Below are 19,221 nucleotides of genomic sequence, written 5' to 3'. Positions count from 1 at the left end.
CTGGTGTGATGATATTTGGAGGTGGGGTCTTTAGGAGGTAATTAGAGTTAGATGAGGTCATGAGGGTGGGGACCCCCACCATGGGATTAGTGCCCTTACAAGAAGGACACCAGAGAGCTTGTTCTCTCTCTCCTCTCTCTGTCTCTCTCTCCCAGTCTGTCGGTCTGTCTCTCTCTGCCATGTGAGAACACAGCAAGAAAGCAGCTGTCTGCAAGACAAGAAGAGGATTCTCACCAGGACGTGAACACACTGGTACCTTGATCTTGGACTTCCAGCCTCCAAAACTCTGAGGAAACACATTCCTGTTGTAAGTCACCCAGCCCATGGTGTTTTGTTATGAAAGCCCAAATAGACTGTAACACCCCCTTTGCCTCATTCAGGGCTGCTTCTGCCATTTGAAGTGAAGCTGGGGGGCATCTGCTGGCCTTGGCCTGCCAGTGATAGTGGGACCAGGAGTGCCTTCAGCAGGGTCTCCCGGTGCTCTATGGCTTGTGGCTCAGATTCCTGTCAGTACCATCCACTTGCCAGAGGGAGGGAGGGTTCCCCGAGGCAGCCTCAGGCCCCTGGGTCTCTCCTGTCCCGGGGCAGCCCACCTCTGGGGGCCCTCCAGCTGGAGCAGGCCTGGCCCTGGGAGGTGGGCTCCAGGCAGCAAGGCCAGGTGCCACCTCAGCCCTCCCCTCAGTGCAGGGCAGCCTGACAGTGGGAGGTAAGATCGTAACAAGAGAACTGTAGGGGTGTATGGTGGTTTATAAGTTCCCAAAGCACTTCCAGGAATGTTTCTACCTGTGCCACATGGCGACCCAGACAGACAGGGAGAAGTGATCCTCCCCAGTTCATAGTTGAGCAATCAGATCTAGAGAGGATCAACTTCCTTACCCAAGCAAGGAAATTTAAATTGAGTCTTTGGGCCCTTAATTCAGTGTTCTTCCTACTCTGCCACCTGGCTCCTCAGATCTGTGCAGGGAGAGTGCTGTGGAGAGGTCCTCACCAAGCCCGCAGAGGTGGGGGCTAGGAGCTCCCAGAGGTCCTGCACACAGGAAGTCCCTTGTTGGGGTGAGGTGGGTGATCGTGATGTCAGCCACAGGCTGGTGGTTCAGCACTTGCCCAGAGAACAGGGGCTCACTCTCCTGAAGAGCTGGGGAGACCAGGGAAGACCTGGGGTGGGACTCAAGAGGTGGAGGGAGGGGTTCTCCAGCATTGCCAAGCTGAGGAATGTGACTGGAAGTTTACTTAGGGAGACAGCAGAGAGGCACTGAAAGTTATCGAGCAGGGAGTGGACCCTGTCCCAGGTAGCACGGGATAGAAAGACAGGTCTCTGGCCATTCATTCTCTCCCTCATTGAACTTTTTGGAGAATCTCCTGTAGGTCAGGCCTGGGGACTCAGACTCCAAGTAAGACCTGGTTTCTGACCTCCAGGAGCTGGCAGGCCCTCTACAGTGCGCTTGGTGCATGTCTAGCCTATGACAGGAGTCTTTCTGATGCTGGGATGCCTTTGTTAAAGGTCTATTGTAGGGACATTTCTAGGAGCTACAGGAGGAAGGAGGCCTCTCAGCTCTAGCTCACAGAAGAGACTACTCCATTCCTTCCCCACTTCCACCCAGTCTGTGTATCAACCCCTCAAGGCAGAGAAGGCTCCTAGGGAGAATCTAGGCAATCACAGCTTGGGATTTTGGGGGCAGGAGGGAGAGACCAGAGAGCCCAAGGTGCCTGCAGGGTATGGGAGTAACAGTGTCCAGTTAGTTTCAGGGCCTTGGGGACCTGGGTCTGCTCCCCAGTGCTCAGAGCACCTTCTGAAAGGTGAGTGAGGGGTTTTTAAGACCATTTCTATCAAGGCTCTAAGTGGAGGCTACCTTTACAAAGAGCCAAGGACACCTTTAGCTGCTGAGCCAGGCCTGGCTGGATCTGAGTGGGCTCCCCCATCCATAACCCAGCAGGCTTTTCCAAAAAGGTGGAACTGTGTCATCAGGCTCTTTGTCATCTGGCATAGCTAGGAAACATACATCACAACCCCCAGCTAACCCTAGAGCCACACTGAAACCATAGCCCGTTATTACAAGACAGAGCAACCAGACTGAATCATCTGGGGCAGATAGAGAGCCTTCAATTTGGGTAACAGCACATGTATGTATAAGCTAGTGGTTCAAATGTGTCTCTGGTTACCATCATTCCCTGAGGATAATTCTAACCCATCCAATCATCTCACAACTTTTCATATAGTCATAACCATACATAAATATATACATACCAAATACACTTCTAATTGCACTGTTGAACATTTATGCATATGAATGATATAACTGTACCATTAGTTACAAACTCATTTAAGTGAGAAAACAGGCAACATTTAAAAGTGTCAGTGGCAAAACCCAGATGTGGCCTTGGGGGCAGGGGGATGTGCTTGTAAGGAAAAGGGGTGGCATTTGATTGGAAGGGCCGTGAGGCTTTCATAGAAGGCCAGCAGCCATCTTAGAGTCAGCTCTTGATCACAGTAAGGGGAAGGCAAAAGAAGGCATGAATTATCTAAGAAAATCGAGAATTAAATCAACAAAACCCGGTGCATCTGGCTTTGGCCGGCAGTCACTGCAATTCGACACGCCCACCACCTTCTTTCTACACCCCAGTGTCCACACACTCCCTGTGCTGGCTGCAGTGCTCCTGGAGGCACCTGAGCAGGCAGCCACCGGCAAGCCATAATGAATGACCCATTTGCGAATACTAAAGAATCTACCCCAAACTAGAGGAACATTTTCTCACAGGTGCACAGTTAGAGAGGCACACCAGCTGTGAGATCAGCCCACCTGCCTCTGTGACTAGACAACACAAAAAGGTGGATGGATTAGGTTGTGGCCACCATTGTATCAGTGTCAAGGCACTTGGTCTTACAACCAGAAAGGCCAGCAGGAGAGGGAAGGTAAATTATAGTCCTTTTTCTCCATTTCTGATCCATTCTCTCAAAATGAATATTTTTTAATCTTTATCTTGGTCTACTCGGAAACAGGATTGCAGGGCAGAAAACACAGCACTCTTGGGTAAAGGAGAGAGGGAGCATTTTTTGTTTTTAATTTATGGAGAATGAGTTTGGACCAGCTGCAAGGAAATACGTACCCGGGAAACATCCCTGCCAACCTCTCTGTCTGCTGCCAGATTATCAGATTGGGGGAGGGAAGGTTGCTCAGGAGCCCCCCTTTCTCCTAGAACTGGCTTCGGTGTCCACGGGCCAGAGTCTGCACTCACCACTTAACAGCAAGAAACCTTAGTGTCTTTGCTTAATCTGAGCTGCAGTTTCCACACAAAATGGGCATTCCACAGGTTTGCCAGAACTTGGGAATGCTCCTGCTTAACACAGTGCCCAGTACAAAGACAGCAGTCAGTAAGGGGTCCACATTATTACTATTCTCCTGCAACACAGGCTGCTACCACCATCTGCCAGACTGGGGGTAGAGAGAGCCAAGAAACAGGGCTCTGTCCAGCTTCAAATGACGGAGGCAGACTGTGGAAGTAGGAAAGAGCTGTCTCAGGAAGTTGGGGAAGGACGTATGGGGCAGGGTGAGCAGCACCAGGGCTAAGATCACCGAGAGAGGCCTTTAGCCACATTCCCATGGGCTAGTGAATTCGCGAGTGGACTCACAGTGTGGTACCTGTCTGCCGGTGCACCCCACCCACCAACCATCTGCAGCAAGTCCCACTTGTTGCCAGACCTCAGAACACTCACTGGTACAGGTCTTCCCATCACTGCGGAGCACGTGTCCGTCGGGACACTGACAGGAGAAGGATCTGTCCGTGTTGACACAGGAGTATTCGCAGCCATGGTCACTCAGCAAGCAATAATCCACCCCTGCAAAACCCAACAGCCAGGTGAGGTCATCAGCGAGGCCTCTGGGTAATGACAATGGGAAGCAAGTCACCACCATCATGCTTATCTCCCCCACCAGGAATACAGACCCCAGAGACCATCCCCCAATCCCCCTGAAGCAGAGGAAAGAGGGGACCACAATCTGTCATCCTGTGCAGTCATCACATTTTTCACTCCTGTTGCAAACCCTTTCCCTGTCAGAGAAGCATGGAGAGGGGCTCACTGGAGCAAGTCTTGAGGTCCTCGTTGATGAGGAAGCCTTCGGAGCACTGGCAGACAAAGGATTCCTCTGTGTTCAGACACAGCTGCTCACAGCCATGGTCCTGCTCTGCGCAGTGATCCACCCCTGCATTTGTCACACAAAAGAAATAAAGTTACCGGAGGGGGCAATACCCACCAGCAACAGCAGCAATGGGGCATGAAAATACAAAGCCTCCTGGGAGGGAGCCCTTAAGGAGCCATTTCACTTCACTGGGCACAGCAGAAGGTTTCATTCTATCCTGTGCAACTGGCCTCCCTGAAAAATCATCCTCGTTTGTTTGTTTTCCTTCCTTCCCATTTCTTTGTTTGAAGAGTAAAGTGCACACACGGCCTGTGCTGGGGTTGGTGAGAGCAACACTCTTGACACGGCTGACAGAGCAGGGCTTAAGAAGAGTTGTGACCTCAAGCTAGCTGGGCTCAAAGCCCACCCCCACCACTTCTGGCCGTTAGATGCTGGGAAGTCTCTTGGCCTCTCTGCCATCATTTCCTGACTTGAGAAATGGGATAGTGGTCATTGCTTTCTTAGGGGAATGTGGTGAGAAGTAGAGGAATTGATACATGTCAGGCCCTCAGAACAGTAGCTGGCACATAATAATCACTGTATGAAGGCTTATTAAGTATTGCTGGGAAAGAATTAATCATGTAATTCCATTTATATCTGACAATGAGAAAAATTGTCTTTATCCCTCTTAACTGGAACACCCAGACTGAAAACAAACCATGAGCCCAGGCTGCATGTGTGGCCTGTCCTGGCACCCGGGTGCTGCACAGCTGGCCCCGCGGGGCCACGAGTACTGAAGGCAGTGAACACTAGCTGTGGTGAATGGCTCCCACACACAGCCCTGCACTGCCTCCCAGATATCCTTGATGGAGACAATGCACACCCAGAGACTGGGAAGACACCTGAGGCCTTGTGCAGGACCATCAGGTGGGCCGCTTTGACTCCCGCAGGGCCTGGGGCTGGTGGGTTCTGGAGCATTCCACTGGCAGAGGTACTGACTGCAAACACTTGCAGGATCTCAGGAGCCAGAGTCTGTGTTTGTATCCTGCTACCACCGTTTATCAGTCATATGACCCCTAGAAAGTTACTTAATCTTTTTGTGCCACAGTTTCCCTATCTTTCATTAGAGATAAGAATGTAGATACTCAAAAGGCTGTTGTGAGGATAAAGTGAGTTGAATGCCTGAAAAATGCTATGCACAGAATGAGCATCTGAAAAGTGCTTGCTGCCATCACAGCCTGGGGCTCCCTGAGCCTGCAAGGCAGCAGGATACCACAGCCCTTGGGGGTCTAGGAAGATAGGGCTTGGTTTATGCTTTCTTGAAGCTGACGAGGTGGTTCTTATTAGATCCCAGAGAGAAAGGGATGTCTTCTGGCCCTTCCTCTGAGCTCTTCTAGGCTCCTCCAAGGCATGCTGGGAGGGAGAGGCAGGCCTGGGGCTTTAGGTGGGCTCAGCTAGGTCATGCCCAGCCTGCCCTGAGATACCTGCCAGGGCTCTTGGCTGACAAGACCCCACCCTCCAGGGAGAAGGTAGAATGTGCATAGACTCAGATTTCACCAGGGCATCTCTGTGTCCAGAAGAAGACCTCCTGATCCCTGCTGGCTTCTCAAAAGGATTCAGAGACATCCAGAGGCAAATGTACAGCAGCACCAACTTTCTGATTCAAAAGTTATTTGACCTCCAAGATGAGTCCTTAGAAAGCCTAATAGAGGCACTTTGCTCCCTCTGAAAACTGAAGGAGCACGACTTTTCCTGAGGACTACTCTGTACCTAATACTTCATCTGTGAAACTTGCCCTCCTGGCACTTTAAGGTCCAAATGCTGAACAGCTGCACTGTTCTCATTCACAATCTATCTCTGTCCCCAAAGCTGGAGCAGATGTGCTGCTTGCCGGGTGGAAAGCCACACAAAGAGCCCCTTCTAAGCTGGCTCCGTTCCTGAGCCCCTCTGCACATATCCCAGGGTCACAGGCATCCACCACAGTGCTCATGCGCCCACCCCTGCTGGTCTGGACCAGTGGAGAGTGTGCCTCATAAAAAACGATGGAACCGTCCAGCTGGCAAAGCCTGCAAGTTTCCATGCATTACATCACCAAAGGGAGCTTTGTTGTGCCTCTTACACAAGAAAATCAAGAAAAGCCTTCACAGAAAGTCCCATTTTCTCTGCTCTGCCCTCAATTCAGCTCTGTGGCAGCCCAAGTGTGTTCTGAGGTCTGCCTCTCCCAGCGTCTTGTCCCAGCCCTGGAGCCAGCAGTGGTCCCTTTCCCAGGCTCCATGATAACGATGAGCAATCATCTTTACTCGCATGTTTTCCTTGTGCAGGCACAGTGCTAGAAATTGAAACTGTCTGGATTATTCCCCCTTAAGAACTCTAGGAGATCAATACTATTATTATCTTCACTTTTTTACACAGATGGGAAAATCAAAGCTTGGTGAAGTTAAATAACGTGTCCAAGGTCACACATCTAGTATTTAGTAGAGCTTGGTCTGACTTAGTCAGTGTTCTCAGCAGCAAATAATAATTCTAGTGAATGTTTATTGAGTGCTTATTCCATGATTAGCAGCACTTTTCTAAGTGTTTTATATGTATCGATGCTTTTAATCCTCACAACCCAGTCTATGAGGTAGGTAGCATTAACAGTCCCATTTTATGAATGAAACTAAGTAATGAATCTGAAGCAAGGACGGTCAGGCTCACAGGAAACCCAGCAGTTTCAGACAGGCCTGGCTGCTGTTGAGTGCAGGGCTGTGTGTGAACTTCGCCCTCCCATCACCACCCTGGCCCCAGAGCACTCACGGCTGCAGGTCTTGCCATTGGGGTCCAGGGTGTAGCCCCGCCTGCAGCGGCAGTAATAACCCTCCTCCGTGTTGACGCATTCATGCTCACAACGTGGTTTGTTGAGTGCACAGTAGTTGATCCCTGAGGGGAAAAAGGACAGAACCTCCTTCAGACTGGGTTCTCCCAGGCTGTGAGGTCAGCCTGTCACATAAACATCAGTAAGTAAGATACATCATAGGCCAGAGAAAACAGCCTGCTCTCCAGGAGCTTGTCTGAAAGTGAACCTGGTACCCGAAGTGTACCTCTGGCTTCTCCACCATGGGTCTTTGGCCCTCTGATGGCCAAGGAAATGGGTTGAGGGTCACAGTTACCAGCCCATCCCTTCTCAAGAAAGAGGGGAAAGCTTGGGGGAATCCAATCAATCTCTTCTTCCAATTAACCTGACTCCTAGGCTCAAAGCATGTAGACAGCTGCTGTCTGCAGTGACACCTGACAATGACATTGGACATCACAAGGCAGAATAAACAACTGCTGATCTTGAAGGTACCCAGTTATTTAGGAGAGGGAGGAAATGGCAGTTACATTAAGAAGGGTCCAAAGGCTTAATCTGGCTCTGTGTAAGAGCATGACAGAATCCATATATCAAGAAACTGGAGAAGACACAGCTCTGATGCTGTCCCGGGTGACTGCAGTTCTGCCCTCTGGTAATTTTCACCCCCATCCAAGCTGGGTTTCTGCTGGAGATGGAAGAGGCATCATAACTAGTAGCTAAACAGCAATTTCATTTCCTGGTAGAAAATGCTAAAACCACAAGACCCCGCACAGAGCAGGTTATGAGGGGAGATGGAGAACTACAAAAGGAAATAAAATGAGCTCATGGATGGCCTTTATGAGACTGGTATTGGGGAAAATGGTCACTGCCAACCTCATGGCTGAGCTGGGTCAGTTTAACTCCATTGTTCTTTTTCCTGTGGATGTGGCAGACACTGTTGATTGCCTTGCCAACAATCAGTTCCCTATCTTCTTGGGACTAGAACCCTGATCACCAAGGCATAAATCATGACTAGTCTAAGCCAGCATGGCAACCATGTTCTCCTTTATCAGAGATTAATCTAGAGATGGGAATACACCCTAGTTCTGGCCAATAGACATAAGAAGTTAGTGGGGTCCCTAGGAAAGATTTTCCTCCATGAAGAGACAAAGATGTATGAAGAGCAATGCCTTTTTCTGCCCTGTTTCCTTTCTGTCTTTGGATCTAGTATGAGGATATGGTGCATGGAGCTACAGCAACTGTCTTGTAGCCATGAGGCAGCAAGCATGAGGATGAAAAGTCAACATGCTTTAGCATAGTGAAAGAACAGAAAGAACCTGGGTTCTTGATAATATCACTGACTCCCTGAGCCAACCCTGGGATCAACCACCTCTGCATGTGTTGAGTAAAAAGTAAATGTCCATAAATGGCTTAAGATACCATTAATTGGATTTTCTATTTCTCATGACTATAAAGCACCCTAAGTGATACAGGGACAATTATCTGAAACCATGAAGTAATAAATTGAGGAAGCACACATTTTGTTTTTATTTATCATATCTCCACCCAAAATGTATTTAAGAGGACTTACATATACAAATAACTAGAAGACGAAACACATGTTCCCCACTTTCTTCAGTGGGTCCTCACTGCCCTAATCTTCCCATCTTCTTTCACACCATCTCTTTGGTGATGTCCCTGGTGAAGTCAGTTCTTTCTATGGGACCTCTCTCTTTCATAGCATTCATCACAAAGGTCACATAGCTTCTTTTTTTTTTTCACATAGTATTTTTTGTGCCATGTCTCAATGAACGTTCCATTCACAGACTATGAGTTCCACAAGCAGGGACCATGTCATTTTTTGTCTTTCTAATGACTGCATCATTAGAAGCAGTCCAATAATAAAGTTACTGATGATAATCATAGATGCTGCCATTTTGTAAGCACCTGCTAAGTGCTTTAGAATTTCATTTGGTCCTAAAAATAGGCCCTCTGATGGCCATAGAAATGGGTTGAGGGTCACAGTTCCCAGCCCATCCCTTCTCAAGAAAGATGGGAAAGCTTGGGGGAATCCAATAAATCTCTTCTTCCAATTAACCTGATCCCTAGGGCTCAAAGCATGTAGACAGCTGCTGTCTGCAGTGACACCTGATGGCCAAGAAAATGGGTTGAGGGTCACAGTTCCCAGCCCATCCCTCCAGCCTAGATTACCACTCTGGAGCTGGATGATGAGTTCAGCAGCCTGAAGCTCATCAACAACCTTACCTGTGCAGAACAGAACTGAATGCCAGGAAACAAGTAAAGGACTTCAGTGAAGAAAAACAGTCCCGGCTTTAAAAGACTGGCCATGTACAGACAAACACCCAAGCAGAGATGTGGAACACAAAGGGCCCCACAGACTGGGGCCACAAAGTGTAGGACCCACAGGAATCACTCATTACACTGAGAAAGGTGAAATTATCTTCAGGAAATGCTGATTTAAAAAGCCAGCCACTATGCAAAACAGCGCCTTCAGAAACTAAACATAGCATTACCATATGATCCAGCAATTCTACTTCTGGGTATATACCCAAAAGAATTGAAAGTAGGGACTTGAACAGATACTTCTATATACATGTTTGTTGCAGCATGATTCACAATAGCCAAAAGAGGGAAGCAACTCAAGGGTGCATTGACAGATGAACAGATAAACAAGAAGTACTGCCTACGTGCAATGGGAATATTATTCTGCCTTAAAGAGGAAGGAAATCTGACAACTGCTACAACATGGATAAAGCTTGAACACAATATGCTAAGGGAACTAAGTCAGTCACAAAAAAAATATTGTATAATTCCACTATATGAAGTATCTAGAGTAGGCAAATTCATTGAGACAGAAAGTAGAATGGTGCTTGCCAGGGGCTGGGGGCAAGAAGAGTGAAAGGAGAGTTAGTGCTTAATGGGTAAAGAGTTTCAATTTGGGGAGATAAAAAAATTCTGGAACTGGATGAACTAGATGATGATGATGGCTGCATAGTAATATGACTGTACTTAATGTCTTAAAATGAGCTATACACTTAAAAAGGGTTAACATGGCAATTTTTCTGTTATGTACGTTTTGCCACAAATTTTAAGGAACTAGCATTGTCCTTAAGAAAAACTGACACAGAAAATAATGAAACTGAAGAACATCTAGATTTTTAAATAGATTATCACTCAGCCTATCTGACAAATGGCAACTCAAAAATGACTCTTCTCCAAATGGCCCCTTATAGCAGAGGGTTAACTGGAGATCTTTGCCTTCTCTTTACATGCCTGAGTCAGCTTTCTTCACATGTGTGTTACTGGGATAGTCATTCATTCACTTATTCAGTCAGTATTCATTGAGTACCACTACACACGACATGTCTGGTTCAGTCTTCTAACTGTGAAATGCTCCATGGGCCAGGCTTGCATCTAGTTTTATCTGGTAAAGCCCAGAATGCCCAGGAAACCCTTTTGAGGTCAAGTGGAAAAACTTCCAGGTAACAAATTAAATGGCACTTTTGAGTGCCAGCTCACAAGGGAGCTGGAGACTGAGAAGGTGGGACATAAAAACATGAGAGATTAATGACCCCAGACAGTAAATTTTAATGCCAACTAAATAGCACAGATAGTAAGTTTCAGAAAAACTCAACAGGCTACAAAATGATAAAGGAGGAAGTTTGTTCCTTCAGTTTAAGAAATTCAGGTCCAGAGAAGTAAAGCAGCCTGTCCAAGGTCACACAGCCAGTATGAGTGACTGGCCAATATGACTGCCAAGACTGGCCCTCACGTCTCCTGGCTCAGTCCAACCTGTGGACCCCTCCGCAGCTCTTTAGAACGTGAGGTCTCCAGCTACAGGGAGCACCAGCTGTGGTACCAGCACGATCCCAGGGCTCAGCACACAGGTCATACTCCCATCTGATTCTACCCTGGGGCCCCGCCTACACCACCAGGCCCATTCCAGTTTCTGCACTTTGCACCACCGCCTTAATAATTTATGCCTTATCGATGACAGCACTTTCCAGAAAAAGAAATTATGCCCAGATGAGGAGAAAAGAACAAATCCTGGCCAAGAATTTTTTTCTTCAGTAGGATTCTGCCTTGAACTTTTTTTTTCCAGTTTAATGACATCAGATTCCTTTGAAAATAGATTTCTTATTAGATAGAAAATAGTCCACATCCATCAAATGCCTATAAAATATAAATGGCTATACCTTAAGTTTGAGGTTTGTAATGCTCTCAAGATCCTCAGGCTCTTAAAACAAACTCCAGATTTTAAACTCAATTTCTCTGCTTCCCTCTTTCACATAATGCTCTAGAGAGACAGTGAGGACTCATTTCTTTTAACAGCTGTCTGCCATAATCAACTAAGTGCAAATATTAAGTCAGGGGCAGCTCTAAGAGGCTGACCTCAGGAGTCAAGGGCTGGGTTTGCAGTAGACAATGGAAAATGTAACGATGAGGCAGGATGTTGGGAGAAGGGCTGATGAGGACATCAGGTTTTAGAAACAAATTCCATTTTTCTTGGATGAAAAAGTAGGACACCTGGCTAAAGAGGAAATGGAACTATAATCATTGACCACATATGAATGTGTTAGGGACTCTGGTCTGGGCCATGGCCTGCGAACAGGCCCAGTGGTGGGCAGCTGCTGGTGGTCAGACCACTCACACATGGTCACTTCTGCTCCACTTGCCTTTCTGTTCTCGGCCTCCTTCCTCCCTTGATAAGGATGTATGCACTGCCTTGGACTCTTCTTTTATTCCAAGTGTTTCTCCAGGCAGGATGTGGAGGGAGTGGCAAAGGTTGAGGGAATCTTAGCTGATTGGTAAGAGATGCAGAGCTTTGAGCAAATTCCCCTCCACTGATGGTCACAAGCCTAACTTGTCCTTTTCCCTCCTTTAGTAACACGCCATGAAGCTTGCAACCATAATGAGTGTCTGAGTTGAACCAGATCTAATTATGCCCCACATAAGAGCTTTGGGTCCACAAATATGAGTCCACCTGTGAGTGATTTTCTCTGGGTGTAGTCAACCACAGACCCTCACCCCTAGAGGCAGGTGTAAATAGCACAGAAAGGAGTGGCCAGGCCAGAAAAGTTGGCCCTCCAACATATTGTATGCATGTGTGGTCTAATGGAAAATATTCCACCTAATTATTTTCACATTCCGAATGTTCTCAGTTTAAATTCCCACTTAATGCTTAAATGTTTCCAGGGTGTGCATGCAGGCAAGGAATTAACTTTATAAAAGAGGCTCAGTTTCAAAATATGGGCTCTGCAACCATCTACCACCATACAAGGTTTAACCCTATTAGAATAAGCAGGTTAATATGTGCTATAAGCAGAATGTGGCTTGTCTGGATTCAGTTATATAGACCATGGTGCTTTGCAAAAGAGATACACAGTCAAACCTTTGAAAATTCAGTCCTGTAATGCAGTGCACTGCTGTACAGATTACCAGGAAGAAGGGAGTGATGGAGCACATAAGAAAATACATCCAAAAATGGGAGCTCCAGAGTTCTGTAAATAACATTGTCAGGAGAACACAGACAATTAAGTCTACATAAGTGTTGGCTGACTATGAGAATACTTCTTTAAATAACTCACAATTTTCATATGCATTCAAAGGGTCATCGTTCTAACAAGATTGAGTAATTCAAGTAATAGTTCAGTTTTTTCAGGATGATGACTCTCAGAGAGGTGCATTTACTCATTCATCCTTTCAACAAGTATTGTATCTCACCTACATGTGTCAAACCTTGAGGCGCTGAGGATTCAAGGGTAACAAAAACATAAGAATCCATGTCCTGTGGACTGTCCATTCCAGTGTCTCTCAGGGAACAGTCTGGTTTAAAGAGATCCCATTTGGGGTCCATGTTCTAGCTCCCCCAGTCAAGCCCTTTGATGTGCCAGATAACAGGCATTTGAGTCACTCAGCACATCCTTAATATCATCCTGCTGACACCATTTATCACTTGATGGCTGTGGGTTGCCCCAGAGTCTTATTATTTTTTCTTCCTTCATATCAAAGAGCTTAGAGCCGCAATTTCCCCCTTTCAGCAGCCATCACATGTCTTATCTTGTAGGACTAGAAGAAAACAACTTCTTTTACCTCCTGTCTCTGGGCCTAGCCTTTTCTTTCTCCAAGTCCTAAGCAATGTAGAGGGTTACAGAGGAGGAAGAGTGCACTTTCATTTCAGATAGGTGGGAGATTCAGTTCTGGCCTTGACTTTGTTAAATGGTTCTACTGTGGAGACCCCACGTATTAACTCTAAGAATAAGCCCATCACAGGACCAGGTGAGACAAAAGGCAAAATGAAGGGCAGAATACTGTCAGTAAACACAAATGCTGAGTACAAGTAAACCTGCTTAAGATTTGCAAGGAAAAGGAAAACTAGTGGGGAATTTGGTGGAGCAAGCCCTTCTCCAACATCCAGTGCAACTTACTTCTGCAGGTTTTCTTATCTGGGTTCAGGGTAAAGCCTTTCAGGCAGCGGCATGAATAGGAGTCATCTGTGTTAACACACTCATGCTGACATCCATGATTAGGTGAGGCACAGTAATCTATCTCTGGAAAGAAAGAAAATCATAATGACAAACAAAACAATTAATCTAGCATAGGAAAACCAAGGGATTTTCAGTCTTAATTTTTCCTGAACAAATCAGTTCCCATAATTCCAAACACTCACGCCATGAACTGATCTCTCAGTGAAGCTATTTCCATGTTTAGGGATACGCCCCACCTCCACCCCTTGGTAAGAGGACTTCCTTGGCATGTTACAAAATGTTTATGCAACAAATGAATTTGTGAAGATGCTTTCCTTGTCTTGGTTCATAAAAGAGCCACTAAAATGAGAGTGTGAGAGTGTTGTATATCATAACATAGGATGGGAAGAGAGAGCTTAGCTGAAAGTTTTATGGCATTTATGCAGTTAAAACAATGAAATCCTCCCAAAGTCAAATTCCAAACCACTGAAACTCCTCAAACATTGAGCCAGACAAGAGGATACAAGATCAGATCCTGGTGAAAAGAAGGCCTAAGAGTGAAAGGCAGAGATATTCTGAGTGCAAAACATGGCCCTTGATACATCAATGGACTCATCCACACTTAACTCTTCTCAAGGTTTCACAGCAAGAGAACTGATCTCTAAGTACACAGTAATTTAAGCCAAAATATTAAGAAAATAAAGTTTAATGGAATTTTTTGTAATAGGAGTTTACTTGTGTAAGCATTTTTAGATATGGAAAGAGACTGCTCTATTGAAAGGTCTGATAAAGGCATTATGCTATAGTAGAAGCAACTTGGAAGCATTGTTTAAAATTGCTTGAAATAATTGGTCACTAATGGGCTCTTACAAGTCTTTTTGTTTTGATGAGGATTTTTATTGTCCTATGGAACATGTGAACTATGTATTATCATTTTCAAAGTGAAGAATTTGGTATCAATGAAAAACTCCCAGCCTACACCAAAGGAAACAAAATATGTAAGAGAAATACTCTTGAATACAATATTCCTGAAAGCAAAAACATTGAGAAGGTACCAATTATGCCTAATTTCAAGTCACGGAAATTTTAAACATATATGAAAAGGGACAGAATAGTATATTAAATCCATGTATATATTACTCAGCTTCAAGAGAATCCATCTATGGCTGACCTTGTTCCATCTCTATTCCCACCCCCCATATTAGATTTCATATTACTTTGAAGCAAACCAGGCATTATGTTATTTTGCCCATGAATATGTCAGAAGGTAGCCTTAAAAGACTTGATCTCTTTAAAAATATGTAAGTGAAAACTGGACAGCTATGTACAAGAGAATGAAACAGGATTATTGTGTAACCCCATATACAAAAATAAACTCAAAATGGATCAAAGACCTGAACGTAAGTCATGAAACCATAAACTCTTAGAAGACAACATAGGCAAAAATCTCCTGAATATAAACATGAGCAACTTTTTCCTGAATGCATCTCCTAGGGCAAGGGAAACAAAATAAAAAATGAACAAATGGGACAACATCATGCTGAAAAGCTTCTGCACAGCAAAGGACACCATCAGCAGAACAAAAAGGTGTCCTACAGTATGGGAGGATATATTTGTAAATGACATATCTGACAAGGGGTTAACATCCAAAATACATAAGGAACTCGCAGGCCTCAACACCCAAAAGCAAATAACCCAATTAAAAAATGGGTGGAGGATATGAACAGACACTTCTCCAAAGAAGAAATTCAGATGACCAACAGACACATCAAAAGATGCTCCACATCGCTAATTATCAGGGAAATGCAAATTAAAACCACAATGAGATATCACTTCACACCAGTTAGGATGGCCAACATAGAAAAGACTAGGAACAACAAATACTGGAGAGGATGCAGAGAAAGGGGAACCCTACTACACTGCTGGTGGGAATATAAACTAGTTCAACCATTGTGGAAAGCAATATGAGGTTCCTCAAAAAACTAAAAATAGAAATACCATTTGACCCAGGAATTCCACTTCTAGGAATTTACCCTAAGAATGCAGGAGCCCAATTTCAATAAAGACATGTGCACCCCTGTGTTTATCGCAGCACTATTTACAATAGCCAAGAAATGGAAGCAACCTAAGTGTCCATCAGATGAATGGATAAAGAAGATGTGGTACATATACACAATGAATTATTATTCAGCCATAAGAAGAAGACAAATCCTACCATTTGCAACAACATGGATGGAGCTAGAGGGTATTATGCTCAGTGAAATAAGCCAGGCAGAGAAAGACAAGTACCAGATGATTTCACTCATATGTGGAGTATAAGAACAAAGCAAAAACTGAAGGAACAAAACAGCAGCAGACTCACAGAACCCAAGAATGGACTAACAGTTGCCAAAGGAAAAGGTACTGGGGAGGATGGATGGGAAGGGAGCTATAAGGGGAATAAGGGGCATTACAATTAGCACACATAACATGGGGGGGACACAGGGAAGGCAACACAACACAGAGAAGACAAGTAATGATTCTATAGCATCCCCCTATGCTGATGGACAGTGACTGTAATGGGGTACGTTGGGGGGACTTGATAATGGGGGGAATCTAGTAACCACAATGTTGCTCATGTGATTGTGTATTGATACCAAAATAAAAAAAAATATATATATATATATAACTTAAATACCATAATCACATATAAAGATATTTTTTAAAAACATTTAATTTGGAAGTGATTTCAAATGTACAATAAGTTGCAAACATAAAAACACAAGTATATAGGTACCCATATATAGGTACAAGAAACACCTACATACTCTCTACCCAGATTCACCTATTGCTAACATTTTACCCCATTTGTTTTATCATTTGCTCATCTCTCTGAAATATTGCAGGGTAAATTACATACATCATAGTAGTTTTTCCTTAAATACAGTGCAGGCTTCCGAAGAGGAGGGATATTCTTTTATATAACCACAGTGTAGCTATAAACTTCATAAATTTATATTGATGCAATACTTTTATTTAATCCATCCATATTCTAGTCTTGTCAACTGATCTGATAATGTTCTTTATAGCATTTTTCATCCTCTAGTACAGGATCCAGTATGAGGGCAGAGATTATATTTAGTTTACATATATGCTTAGTCTCCTTTAATCTAGAATTATGCCATCTAATGTGGCCATTTAAATTTGAATAGATTAAAATTAAATAAAATTAAAAGTTCAGTTCCTCAGTTGCACTGGCCACATCTCAAGTGTTCAAGAGCCATAGTAGCTTCTCACTATTCGATTGCATGGTGCAGATACAAAACAGTTGTATCGTCACAGAGTGTTCTACTCAATACCAATAGTCCACAACTCTCCCACAGCCTCTCTTTGTGTTTTATGACATTAACATTTTTAAATAACACAGCCTCCCCTACTTGTTTTCAGTTTTGTTGAGACACAGTTGACAAAAACAAACAGCACATGCTTAAAATAACCAATTTGATGAGTTTTGACATATGTATGTTTCCATGAAACCATCACCACAATCAAGATAATGACCTTTTGCATTACTCTCAAATTGCCTTGTGTCCCTTTGAAGTTCATTCTACCCAACTCCCTCTGGCCCCAAAAGCCATTAATTTTCTATCTGTTGAGATAAGTTAGTTTGTGTTCTCCAGAATTTTATAAAAATGGAATGACATAGAATTAGGTGGGGGGCAGTCTGACTTATTTCACTCATAATAATTATTTTGAGATTCATCTGTTTTCATGTGATGTCAATAGTTTGTTCTTTTTTATGTGGAGTAGTATTTACCTATTCATGGGATTTGAGTTGTTTCCAGTTTGGGGCCATCACAAATAAAGCAGCAATGACATTCACGTGGAAGTCTTTGTGTAGACATATTCTTTCACTTTTCTTGAGTAAACACCTTGAAGTAGAATGTCTGGTTCATGTGGTAAATATGCACTTAATTTCTTAAACATTCCCACCAGCACTTTATCAGACTTCCAGTCACTCCACACTGTCACCAACACTTGATAACTTTAGCCATTCCATTAGGTATATAGTGGTTATCTCATTGTGGTTTTATTTTGCATTCGCCTAATGACTAATACTGTTGAATATATTTTCATATGCTTATTTGCCATCACTGTATCTCCTTTGGTGAAGTGTTTATTCAGATTTTTTACCCACTTTTATTGGGTTGTTTCCTTACCATTCAGTTTTAAGAGTTCTTTACATATACTAAATGCAAATCTTTTGTTGGATATACATTTTGCAAATATTTTTTCCCAATCTGTGGCTTGCCTTTGCATTTTATTAATAGTTGTCTTTTCAGATAGTAACTGCAGTAGTTGGAGTGAGGATTTAATAATATGGGTAACTGTTGAAACTCTGCTTTGCGTATTTGAAACCAATATAAGATTGTATATCAACAGTACTTCAGTTAAAAAACAGTTGTCTTTTAAAGAACAAATTGATGAAATTCAATTTGTTCATTTTTTATTTTTATAGTTGGTGATATTGAGTCCAAGTAAGACTTTTCCAAACTCAAGGTCACTAACATCTTCCTTCTGTTTTCTTCTAGAATTTTTATAGTTTTTGCTCTTGCATTTAAGCTTAAAATTCACTTCAAGTTAATTTTTGTATGTGGTGTGAGGTAAGGGTCAAGTTCCCTTTTTTTGGCATATGGCAATCCAGAGCTGTTGGAGCATCATTTATTAAAGACATTATCCTTCTCCCCATGAATTGCTGTGGTACCTTTGTTGAAAATCATTTCACCAGATATATGGGGGTCTTTTCTGGATTCTGTTCTGTTCCTTTGATCTACATGCTCATCTTTACACCAGTACCACAGTGTCTTGATTATTGTTGCCTTATAATTAATGTGAAAAATCAGTAGTTTAATTCCTCCAACTTTCTGCATCTTTTTCAAATTTCACTGTCTTAGCATTTCCACACATCTTTTAGAATCAGCTTATTAATTTAAACAAAAATGAATGCTAAGATTATGATAGATATTTCACTGACCTATTTATTAATTTAGAAAGGACATTTACCAATACTGATTCAAGAACATGATATACCTATTGTTGTCTTCTTTAGCTTCCCTTAGCAGTGTTTTGCAGCTTTCAGTGTACAGGTCTTTCACTTCCTTTGACAAATTTATGCCTAGGTATTACATATTTTTGTTGCTATTATAAATGGCATTTTTTAATTTTAATGTTTTATTTTCCATTGAAAGTATATTAAAAAGTTGACTTCTATATATTGACCTTGTATCCTGCAACCTTGCTGAACTCACTTAATAGTTCTAATAGCTTTTTTGTAGATTCTGTTGGATTTTCTACATAGGTGACCATATTGTCTGTTACTAAAAATGGTTTGAATTCTTGCTTTCCATTCTTCCTTTCCCATATTTCATTCCTTTATCTTTTTTCTTCCTTATTATAATAGATAGAATCTACAATACAATGCTAAACAGAAGTGGTGAGAGTGGGTATCTTGCTTTGTTCCTGACCTTATAAGGAGAGTATACTGTGTTCCATCATTAAGTATGATATTAGCTGATGTTTTTTTTTCATCAATGCATTTTATCAGATTGAGACAGTGCTCTTCATTCCTACTTTACTGACAGGTTTTTTTTTTAATCATAAATGAATACCAGGCCTTGTCTAACGCTCTTTCAGTGTCTTTTGAGTTGAATCATATGGTTTCTGCTTTTTAGTATGTTTATATTGTGAATTATATTTGTCAAGTATTGAATGTTAAACCAACCCTGAATTCCTGTGATAAATCACACTTGGTTATAATGTCTTACCATTT

At 43.2% G+C, this 19,221-nt stretch overlaps 1 protein-coding gene across 2 annotated transcripts in view; it reads right to left on the bottom strand.

Moving 5' to 3' along the window:
• The window catches only part of MATN2 (matrilin 2), a 132,876-nt gene that overhangs the window by 21,654 nt on the left and 92,001 nt on the right, over positions 1 to 19,221 (bottom strand). For both annotated transcript variants that reach the window (XM_017669448.3, XM_017669447.3), the window contains exons 7-10: positions 13,374 to 13,496; positions 6,912 to 7,034; positions 4,077 to 4,199; positions 3,713 to 3,835 (exon numbers count right to left, since the gene is read on the bottom strand). In XM_017669448.3, coding sequence (XP_017524937.3) covers positions 3,713 to 3,835; positions 4,077 to 4,199; positions 6,912 to 7,034; positions 13,374 to 13,496 — 492 coding nt within the window. The remainder of the gene's footprint in view (positions 1 to 3,712; positions 3,836 to 4,076; positions 4,200 to 6,911; positions 7,035 to 13,373; positions 13,497 to 19,221) is intronic.

This window comes from Manis javanica, chromosome 2 (genome assembly GCF_040802235.1).
Source record: "Manis javanica isolate MJ-LG chromosome 2, MJ_LKY, whole genome shotgun sequence".
In the NCBI taxonomy this organism is placed as follows: Eukaryota; Metazoa; Chordata; class Mammalia; order Pholidota; family Manidae; genus Manis; species Manis javanica.
Note: the sequence above shows the minus strand (reverse complement) of the source record. Positions and strands in the feature narration are given on the sequence as shown.